The 11,482-nt window shown below is 35.8% G+C and overlaps 1 protein-coding gene across 1 annotated transcript; it reads left to right on the top strand.

Moving 5' to 3' along the window:
* Positions 1-9,209: 9,209 nt before the first annotated feature.
* On the top strand, positions 9,210-11,051 carry LOC129743524 (uncharacterized). The gene has a single exon (XM_055735562.1). The coding sequence runs from the start codon at positions 9,210-9,212 to the stop codon at positions 11,049-11,051; it is 1,842 nt and encodes a 613-aa protein (XP_055591537.1).
* The last annotated feature ends 431 nt before the right edge of the window (positions 11,052-11,482 follow it).

Genomic DNA, 11,482 nt, shown 5'->3' with positions numbered 1-11,482 from the left:
AAATCCTACTTGGCAGATAGGATTGATGAGTGAAAAAATATTAAAATGTACTCATATACACAGATAAAGGAAAATGGAAAGAGCTCACCAATTTTTTGTTGTTGTTAAGCATTGACACTGTGCTCTGGAATTTTTCTCGTGATTCCAATATCTTGAAATTACTGATCCTTCTAAATCCATTCCTGTATGAATTGAACGGAGCTTCATATTTGTCTGTAGCTCGGACAAGATTCACATTTCATCACTAACTGCAAGTTTTCAAGCATTAGCTGTTTAAAAGAATTATTTAAACCAAAACTGCAACTGAAGTAAAGTTCATTAATCCAGAATGTGGGATGCCTGATGAACTTGTTGCAAATAACGCAAGCAAATTTTGAACTAAAAAGTTAAAATTAAAGTAAATTTGCAATTAGGTTGGGACTTAACAAACGGATTGTGCTTCAGGTTCGAATATTCCTTCGGGTGTCCACCTATGCTGTAACCATCACCCATAAACCGCTGGACTACATTCTGATTGGAGGAACCGGATGACGTTTGACAGACTGCACCCTCGGAGCGGTTGGGCGTGCCTGATGACTCGAGAAATCCTCCGACACACATTGCTTGTTCAATTTGGGGTCTTTTTCGGCTTGATTATGATTATTTCTGATATTTATTTACTTTTGAAATTAACGAAATATCAGAGCTTGAAAAAAAAAATAGGTCCTGCTTCAGTCGATGACTACTTCGATCCTTCTCGAATTCTATGTATCAATTGATAATGTTTTATTCGCATATGTGGACCATAAAAAAAATGTTTTTACAATAGCGTTTGAAAATGTTAGAAAATGCCAATACAAAAAAAAATTGTATGGTGGTTTTTTCAAATTTCAATAAAAATAAATTTAAGAAAGATTTTTAATTTATTATTGCGCTCATTTTGAATAGAAACTTTTAAAAGGAAACATTCATGACTTTGAGATTTGATCAATAGCAGATAAATTTGTAATTTTTTTGCAAGCATACTTCAGATAGTATTTTTACAGCAATTAATTTCTTCTGCTAAGTTGCACTAATACTAGTTATAATACTATCGCATCTATTGAGTTCTTTTTTTTTAAATGCTTCATCTAGCGATATTTTTTTACGATTAACATTATTTTATCGAGGTACACCGGGGTAAGTGGGGACGGTTTTTCGTATAGTTCAACTTTAAAAAATCATTAAAAAATCGGCAGTGGATCAATTTCGATAAAATCGCATTCAATGTGAGGCAGAATATGTTGTTTGCCGAAGAAATGAGCTTGATAGACGAAAAGCGAAAAAAGTTATTACGTGAATTGTTATGGACTGCTGGTGTCTTCACTTACCCCTCTTTATGGGGTAAGTGGGGACGGTAGATTTTCCCTTTGATTTCTCAGGAAATTTTCAACAAATTTGGGTTTTTTTGGTTGAATACGTTAATATATTGCTCGAACCGTCCAAAATTTTGAAAAAAGTTCACGGTAGTGGTTATTGTGTGTAATTTATGTTGCAACACACAATATAGATAAAATATACACTTATTCCAGAAATCACAAGTACTTTTCCCAACTTATCATGATCCGAATGCTAAATAAAGCTAAAATGTATTGAATGAAGGAGAGAAAATTGAAAAAATGTCTAAACATCAAGTAAAGCTTAGTTCTTTTAGAAATGGGACACTTTCATTTGCTAATAGCTCGTTAACTAGTTATTGGATTTTAAAAATTTTAACAACATTTTGTTGCCTGTAAAAAGTACTATTTGACCAATTTTTTCCAAAATTTAAAATTTATGCGTTTTTGAGATATGTACGATGCAAGAGAAAAAGAAAAAAATAATTTTGCACAGTTTCCTTTAAAATTCGTCATTATCAAATTGATAGCTGACAAAACCGTTGATTATTCAAAGAATTACTGAGTTTTTGTGGTGGATAAGTATGCAAACACTGTCAATAATGTCCACAAAGTTCAAATCAAGCAATGGAGTGAAGCAGATGATCGGCAACAACGGTTAAGGATCATCAAGGAATGCAAGTCTCATACCAGCATTTTTAATTTTCAATAAACGAAAAACCAAGGGTAGATCGCTGATATGTCCAAAACAATTTTCTCCGATAAGCTGAAAGTGTTGCCTAGTGATGACTCATTAAAATCCAACCTCAAACAACCATTTTTTGATAGTTCCAAAGCTCTTAAGCTGTAAAACCGGTACCGAAAAAAAAACGTTCAAAAATGTGGTCAAAAATAATCAAATTTGTTCATTTCGAAACAACTGTATCCACTAAAATGCTTCCAGTTTCCAGTTTCCAGAGAAGTATTGGACCAAAAAGTATCAGAAATTGAAGAAGGAAGGTGAAGCCACCTAAAATATAGATTTTACGAAGTGTAAGTTGGAGAAACTGATCAATACCATGACTAAACAAAGTGTGCGCCGGCCAATGAGAGATACCAAGAATAAAGTAGAAATTTCTTTAACAAAAAACGGTAAATATTTTTTTCCAAATTTTTTCATGAAAGATCATAACATTGCCTTCTTTTTCTTCATAGAAAGTATTTCGTTCAAACGAATGGTTTTTGAGATACAGGCATTCGTAACTGTCCCATTTCTAAAAGAACTAAGCTTTATGTATAAAGCCGTCCCCACTTACCCCAGGTAGGGTTTGGAGACAAAATTTTAGATTTTGTAAAATAAACTCTTTTTTCTTAATTTTCAATCGTCGTTTCTTTTCTTAACTGGTTGTTTCTAATGTGAGGATTGCTTCAATATAGAGTCTATCGTCAAGAGCCAGCTAGTTTACGAGTAATTTGCGATTGCAAAAGATGCACATCAACTCCACATCGTAGTTACAAATAGAAAATTAACGAAAAGTCACCGTAAACATCCGTTATTGTCAGAACCGTATCTCTTTTACAGTTATTGGATAGATTACAAGTAAATTTAACATTTTGCATTAAAAGTTTGAAAAAATAGTTTACAGTCTTGTTTTAATAGCCACCGTCCCCACTTACCCCGCGTCCCCACTTACCCTTGTGTACCTTATAAAAAAATTCGTTTGAGAGTCCAAAATACCAAAGAAGCACACTTTTTCGAGAATCGATAACTTTGCTATGAAGAAATGTCTAAAAAACTGTTTTTTTTTTAAATCGACCCAGCGCAAATTTAAAAATGGTTTTTTTTGAATGGCCACATTAAAAAGATTGTTTCTTACATTTTTGCAAATTTGTAAGATTCAGGATGAAAATTACGAAGGAAAAACACTTCAATGTTATATTTTTAAAGAAACGCATCAGCAGATTTTGAATTAAATTTTAGGCTTAAAAAACACGTTCATGATTATTGGGAATTTCTAATGAATTATAAGACATCCCAATGGCACCAAAATCTAGTGATACGTTTCTTTAACATGTAGGAAAGCTTCTTGGAGTAAAGTTTTAAAAAAGCTCAAAGTGTATTCTGATAAGTAGTCATCTCTGAACTCGTTTTTCCCCACTTGAAAGAAACCATCAACGGTTTCGCGAATTATTGTTAAGCTAAATAACTAACAACGAAGCCTCTCCGGCAAAAAGATACTTGTACGGGAGAAGAAAATTATGATTTCGGCCGTGTGCATGTATGCCGATCACGAGGATTTGTTTTCAGCTCAACATATGCATCATTCTACAGCGGGGTGGTCTTAGAAACTCAAACACTCGACAAGAGAGAAGAATTATGGTAAAGAAAAAAAATTGGATGCTGCGAGAGAAAATTGAGCGGCCGCACTAATGCACTTTTTATGAAGGAGAATTTTTATTCCACCGAAATCATCATCCCCATCATCATTATCATCGTCATCGCGACCATCATCGTCACGCGGAGCACAGAAAAAGTGCTGGTAGTCGTAGTGTTCCGTTTGTTAGGGGAGAAAGGGTGAATGTGGAAAACCACGATACACAAACGCATCAATCGGTAAGTCAGCACTGGCGCTAGGCGAGCGACAGAAAAGGACAACGGTCGCCTATATGTATGCAACACCGAGAGCACCCGTGTCGTGTCGTTATCGTCGTCGTCGTCGTCGTCGTCGTTTCGTGGAAGAAGGAAATTTGAACGCACAATTTGATGGAGAGGGCTGGTCAATTGTGGTGTCACGTTTGTTTTTCTTATTTCGCACACGTTTTTATCGGTTTTAGTGCACTTTTTGCGGCTGCTGGCCGGCTTCGAGCTTGACCATTTTCGCGTCTCTGCTCAGTTTCCATAATCGTACATCGGGCCTATTGTTTTTTGTTGCTGCTGCCGTCGTTGGTGTTGTTTTTATTGTTGCTGGTGAGTCGGGTGACGATGAGCAGTAGAAGCCTCCGCCTTGACGATATTTTACACAGAATAAGAAATAAAAACGTGTATTTTTCATCTAACGTTGTTTTTGCAAGTCCCCAATCGGTGGCGTTGTTGGCATAAACGAACTTCATATAACTACGAGAGATGGTCAGCGAGATTTTTTTTCTACTTCACCAGAGCCAGTCTGTGCATACGATTTGGGCCTCCTCCCTCTGAGAAAATTTTGCTGATTTCGATGTTGTTACCGATGTGCGTTTTTTTTTCTCCGTTCTATCCTCTTCTGTCGATGTCGATGCTGCTGACCGGCCTTAGATAAAGTGGGTGCAATTTTTCAACGAATTTTTTCCTTTGATCAAAACCGGCAGATATTTCTCTACCCCATCGACTCGAAGCTTGCATAAATGATTGCATACGATGACGAAAATCGCATACCGTGTGTGCGTTGATTGACACAATATAAAGAACAAACAAGCTGGCAATTTATGAATTTTCTGCCAATGGCCCCCGGAGGAGTTCAAGCGTCCGGGATCGTGGCCAGTTCCAGTTCCAGGTTCGGGTCGGGTTCTTCTAATGCCAACTGCCAACTGCCGAAACGAGAAGCGCTTTTTACCAGCGCCGGGGAAAGGGATTAAATGAGTTTTTGGTTGTTTCTGGAAAGCTTTTTTTTCTGAGTCCTTCTTGCCATTTACAGATGATTTTTTGCTGCACTCGAAGTTTGAATAGTATCCACGATAGACTTTTCTGGCATGAATTAATGAAGAAAAACTTGTTGCTTTTGTTAACTGAAGGACCGCAAGGGCAGAGATGTGCCGTTTGAACTACAACTAGTCGTATGATAATCTTACGCAGATCTGACCAAGGCTGGAGACTGTATCAGTTGAAATAGGGTATGACGCCATTTCTGAATAATTTCATTTATTTTTGCCTTTATTTTTAATGCTTATGATGTAGGGTTATGCACTACATATAGCTTTTAATCAATTGTATTTCAATTGGTGAAATTTATTTGAACATTTTAAACAAATTCATAGGATAAGTCGTCACGTAGAATTGAAGAAGTTTTGAAGTATGGTTTAGTTTTCTTAAATTGCTACTGCTTTTTGAATAATGTAGTAGGTCTACATTAACACCTGTTTGCTAATTTAATGACCAGAATCTTTTGGTTTACGTTTGAAAAACTAAAGTTAAACATGAGTGCGTTTTAGTGTTTTCAATTGGTATTTTCAAAATTTTATTGTTGACACTGACATTTCACTATGCACGTGTTATTTTTTTCCATTTAATGCGTTGTACTTTGAAAATATTTGAGATTTTCTTTGTATAATTATTGTATGTATGGGTTTTTTCTTGTGAAAATCTCTAATTTTTTTTTATTAATTTTACCATTTTTGACATTTGTCATTTTTATAATTTTTGTCAATTTTGTTATTTTTGTCATTTTTGTCATTTTTGTCATTTTTGTCATTTTTGTCATTTTTGTCATTTTTGTCATTTTTGTCATTTTTGTCATTTTTGTCATTTTTGTCATTTTTGTCATTTTTGTCATTTTTGTCATTTTTGTCATTTTTGTCATTTTTGTCATTTTTGTCATTTTTGTCATTTTTGTCATTTTTGTCATTTTTGTCATTTTTGTCATTTTTGTCATTTTTGTCATTTTTGTCATTTTTGTCATTTTTGTCATTTTTGTCATTTTTGTCATTTTTGTCATTTTTGTCATTTTTGTCATTTTTGTCATTTTTGTCATTTTTGTCATTTTTGTCATTTTTGTCATTTTTGTCATTTTTGTCATTTTTGTCATTTTTGTCATTTTTGTCATTTTTGTCATTTTTGTCATTTTTGTCATTTTTGTCATTTTTGTCATTTTTGTCATTTTTGTCATTTTTGTCATTTTTGTCATTTTTGTCATTTTTGTCATTTTTGTCATTTTTGTCATTTTTGCATTTTTGTCATTTTTGTCATTTTTGTCATTTTTGTCATTTTTGTCATTTTTGTCATTTGTGTCATTTTTGTCATTTTTGTCATTTTTGTCATTTTTGTCATTTTTGTCATTTTTGTCATTTTTGTCATTTTTGTCATTTTTGTCATTTTTGTCATTTTTGTCATTTTTGTCATTTTTGTCATTTTGGTCATTTTTGTCATTTTTGTCATTTTTGTCATTTTGGTCATTTTTGTCATTTTTGTCATTTTTGCCATTTTTGTCATTTTTGTCATTTTTGTCATTTTTGTCATTTTTGTCATTTTTGTCATTTTTGTCATTTTTGTCATTTTTGTCATTTTTGTCATTTTTGTCATTTTTGTCATTTTTGTCATTTTTGTCATTTTTGTCATTTTTGTCATTTTTGTCATTTTTGTCATTTTTGTCATTTTTGTCATTTTTGTCATTTTTGTCATTTTTGTCATTTTTGTCATTTTTGTCATTTTTGTCATTTTTGTCATTTTTGTCATTTTTGTCATTTTTGTCATTTTTGTCATTTTTGTCATTTTTGTCATTTTTGTCATTTTTGTCATTTTTGTCATTTTTGTCATTTTTGTCATTTTTGTCATTTTTGTCATTTTTGTCATTTTTGTCATTTTTGTCATTTTTGTCATTTTTGTCATTTTTGTCATTTTTGTCATTTTTGTCATTTTTGTCATTTTTGTCATTTTTGTCATTTTTGTCACTTTTGTCATTTTTGTCATTTTTGTCATTTTTGTAATTTTTGTCATTTTTGTAATTTTTGTCATTTTTGTCATTTTTGTCATTTTTGTCATTTTTGTCATTTTTGTCATTTTTGTCATTTTTGTCATTTTTGTCATTTTTGTCATTTTTGTCATTTTTGTCATTTTTGTCATTTTTGTCATTTTTGTCACTTTTGTCATTTTTGTCATTTTTGTCATTTTTGTAATTTTTGTCATTTTTGTAATTTTTGTCATTTTTGTCATTTTTGTCATTTTTGTCATTTTTGTCATTTTTGTCATTTTTGTCATTTTTGTCATTTGTGTCATTTTTGTCATTTTTGTCATTTTTGTCATTTTTGTCATTTTTGTCATTTTTGTCATTTTTGTCATTTTTGTCATTTTTGTCATTTTTGTCATTTTTGTCATTTTTGTCATTTTTGTCATTTTTGTCATTTTTGTCATTTTTGTCATTTTTGTCATTTTTGTCATTTTTGTCATTTTTGTCATTTTTGCCATTTTTGTCATTTTTGTCATTTTTGTCATTTTTGTCATTTTTGTCATTTTTATCATTTTTGTCAATTTTGGCATTTTTATCCATTTTGTCAATTTTGTCAATTTTATCAATTTTGTCAATTTTGTCATTATTATCAATTTAGTCAATTTAGTCAATTTAGTCAATTTGGTCAATTTTGTCAATTTTGTCAATTTTGTCAATTTTGTCAATTTTGTCAATTTTGTCAATTTTGTCAATTTTGTCAATTTTGTCAATTTTGTCAATTTTGTCAATTTTGTCAATGTTCGCGCCAAAACGACAGTGCGCGCACAACGCAATTGATTAAGGAATCACGTCGGCCACCAGTAACTTTATTGCTTTATATCTGCCACACGCATCTGCTTGATCACGGCAAGCAGTGCGTGTGTGCCAGATAGGTAGAAAATTGACCGAGAGCCAATCGGTCTGGATCGACAACTGCAAGCTGCCGATAGCCATGTAATAGCGAAAGAGTTAGAACCAATTAGTCACCCGGGTCAGTCAGTCGTATTGTTTTTGATAATGATACAGTCCACTGCGGTCTATTGTCTTATCGTTAAGTGTTAGAGTTAAGAATAAATTGTCCCCCGTGACTTTATCACCGAATCGTTCAAGAGCCGTGTATTTTTAACCGTCCGAACATCGAACGCAAGGGAAACTTCCGTAGTTCAACCGGACCAGTGAACTTTCGGAGGATTGGCCTCAACATTTGGTCCTTCGAACCGGATAACCCCGTGAAGTTTATGCGCGTTCCATTTGTGAACCCTTTGTGTGAGAACGGCTCGTGAAGAAGATCTTTTTGTGTTGGCCGGCTTGATCTGGGTTTGCCATATTTAACACGGGTTTCTTCGTTACCGGGTGGCTTGGGTTGATCTAATTTGGATTTCGCGGGCTTGGGTTGACCGGTTTCCGGTGATTTTGTGTATCTTGGGAGCCTTGGTGGGTTTTAAGTGATCAATCAGAGGCAAATTAAAGCCAAAAAGTTTGTGGTTCACCTGAGTAAATCTACTATCCCCCTGAGCGAGTGAAACAAATTAAAGTCGCCCCGGGTAAAAAGTGATGTTTTTGGGAGTTTATTCGGCACTTTATGAAAGTTGTTGTTGAGAAGCTGTTTTCCAAAATATAATACTTGTGCCCGAAAAAGTATAATTTTTATTGAAAATTATTCGGATAATTGTATTGTGCAAGTTTTTTGAATTGTGCTGTTTGGGAATTGCGCGGCCAAGTTCCCGGAGAAGTGAAATATTGATCAGCATCACTGCAACGGAATGGAGCCCCTGGTGCTGGAATATACGTCGTCAGTGCTGATTAAATGAAGGGTTCGACATCAACCAGAGGATTTGAGGCTGTGATAAGATAAGTACTAGTAGATAGTTTGTGTGTGTGCGAATCATAATTTTGAGTGGTTGAAGTGGCTTGAGCGCGAGGATTCCGAATGCTTTGTTGATCGTTTTGCAGCATGTTGCATAGCATTGATTGATTGGCAAAATAGTACCAAAATTTTGTATGATTTGTTAGATTGTGGAGTGTTTAGAATTCATTATCCGGTTGACACTGTAAGCCAAGAAGTAGCGAGTTTATGTTTGACTTAAACTGATCAAGTGATCAGAAAATTGTTTCCTTCTGTCAAATCAAAATCGTTGACGTTTGAGGTCTCGGGAGTTATTTTGAAATCAGTGCTACTAACAAGTATTTGTGATACAAAATGGCGGACGATCTCCGACGTCTTATAAAGAAAGAACGAATTCTATGGAACCTGCTGGAAAGTTTGGACGATTTTCTGGAAGAGTACGAAGCTGTTCAGGATCAAGGTTCACTCCCACCACGATTAGCCAAACTGGACGAGGCTTACAACACGTTTTGTGAATTACGGGTTCAAATTGGCACGCTCTATGAAGATATTGATTTGGAAAATGAAGATGCCGATGACGAGGCACGTGCGATCACGAAGGAAACCAGAAGAAAGGAAAATGCGAAGGTGTTCAAGGAGTTCGTGAATAGGTACTTTTCCTTAAAACAACAGCTGATGTTAAAGATGGAGTTCATCCCTGCTCAACCCTCACATAGAATCGCCGTTTCCGACTCTGTTTTGCCTTCTCACACAAAGTACCCTGAATTGACGCTGCCAACTTTCTCAGGAAATCTTCCAGATTGGATAAATTTCCGTGATAATTTCAGATCCCTGATACACGATAACGCGCTGCTGAATCCAATGGACAAGTTCAATTATCTCCGTACGTCGTTGAGAGATGATGCACTTCTCCAGATCAACCAAATTCAGGTATCAGCGATCAATTACAACCTTGCCTGGAGCGTCTTGGAATCGAAGTACGAAAACCACAAGTTGATAGCCCAGGAGCACATGAAGGCGCTACTTGCAGCACCTGCTATGCAGATTGAAAGTTTTGAAGGATTGAATGCACTGTTAACGACTTTCAAAACTAACCTTCAGCAGTTAGAGAAATTGGGCCAGAGGACGAGCGATTGGAGCACGCTGCTGGCGTTCATGTTATCACAGAAGTTGGACACAAAAACGTACCGTCTCTGGGAAACTCATCATGCTTCTAAAGACGTGCCTTCCTTCGAAGCTATGGTAGAGTTCCTAGAAAACCTGTGTTCGATTCTCCAGTCAACGGCCAGTCGGAATATATTTGAAAATCAGTGGAATTCGAGGGTACCCATCAGCCACAGCATGATGTCAGTGTCGAGCCTTTGCCCTATCTGCAGAAAAGGACCACACATGGCAGAATACTGCTCGAGTTTCAGTAAGATGAGAGTGATTGACCGTAGAGTTTTAGTCCGAAGGTTGGGACTCTGTTTCAATTGCTTAGAATCCGATCATTTTGTGGGAGATTGTTCGCGTAGTTCCTGTTCGAAGTGTGGACAACGCCATCACTATCATCTGCATCCATATTCTCCGTACCAAAATAGCCGGTCAAATATCCCAAGCTTCTCTCAAACCCCTCGAAGACCTCAACGCGCGAATAGTCAAACAAGAAGTGAACTTTATACGCAACACGATCAGTCCCGGACGGATAACTACCAACTTGAACCAATTAACTCCCAATCTACACATCAGCCACCTCCCACAAACACGCCCACTGTTAGTCACCACACTACCACACTACTTAGTACACAACAGAACACTCATACTGCTATTCTATCGACAGCCGTTGTCATGCTGGCCGATAGCAACGGAAACACTGTCTCAGTTCGTGCATTATTGGACAATGGGTCCCAAATCTGTTTAATGACCGAGGATTTATCGAAAAAGCTGAACTTCGTACGTTTTCGAGAAAGTCTTCCCGTGAGAGGTGTTGGAGGTTGTACGAATGTTTCGAAAGAGTCGGTCCTGGCTCGTGTTTTGTCTTGTACATCCCAGTATACTACCGCTGAGAGAAAATTCTATGTGCTACCTCAAATCACGTTGGATTTGTTCCAAAGTAGCATCAATGTCAGTACCTGGAAACTGCCGCCGTCTATCAGTCTTGCAGATCCTGATTTCAACCAATTGAGCCCTGTTGATATTGTGATAGGAGTGTCTTAGGTTCTACGATGTGTTGTTACCGAACCAGATGAAGATTGATGATGCCGGCCTATTGCTACAAAACACTCATCTTGGATGGATCGTCGCAGGAGAGCTAACGGAAACACCAATTGTGTCTTGTAGTGCTATGACACCTACTGGAAAAATAGCAATGATTCACCTTGTTTGATATCATCATGTTGGAGATTTGCGCTTATATTTTTCTGTCTGACTGCTGTGTGTTTGTTCGATGTTGAAGTTCTCGCAAGCTCTGTAATCGTCTTTGTAAACATGCTCCTCCTAGAGCGTTGGAATATAAAGTATTCTTGTGACGGATCATGTCAACATGCATACAAATTGTATTGGCTAAAATTCAGAGACAGACTGCAGCGAATCTACAGAGCGTTTGTTCCCCGATGGATTGTAGGATATGATTGCGTGCGAAGGACAAG

This window comes from Uranotaenia lowii, chromosome 2, assembly GCF_029784155.1.
Source record: "Uranotaenia lowii strain MFRU-FL chromosome 2, ASM2978415v1, whole genome shotgun sequence".
NCBI classification, from domain to species: Eukaryota; Metazoa; Arthropoda; class Insecta; order Diptera; family Culicidae; genus Uranotaenia; species Uranotaenia lowii.
Note: the sequence above shows the minus strand (reverse complement) of the source record. Positions and strands in the feature narration are given on the sequence as shown.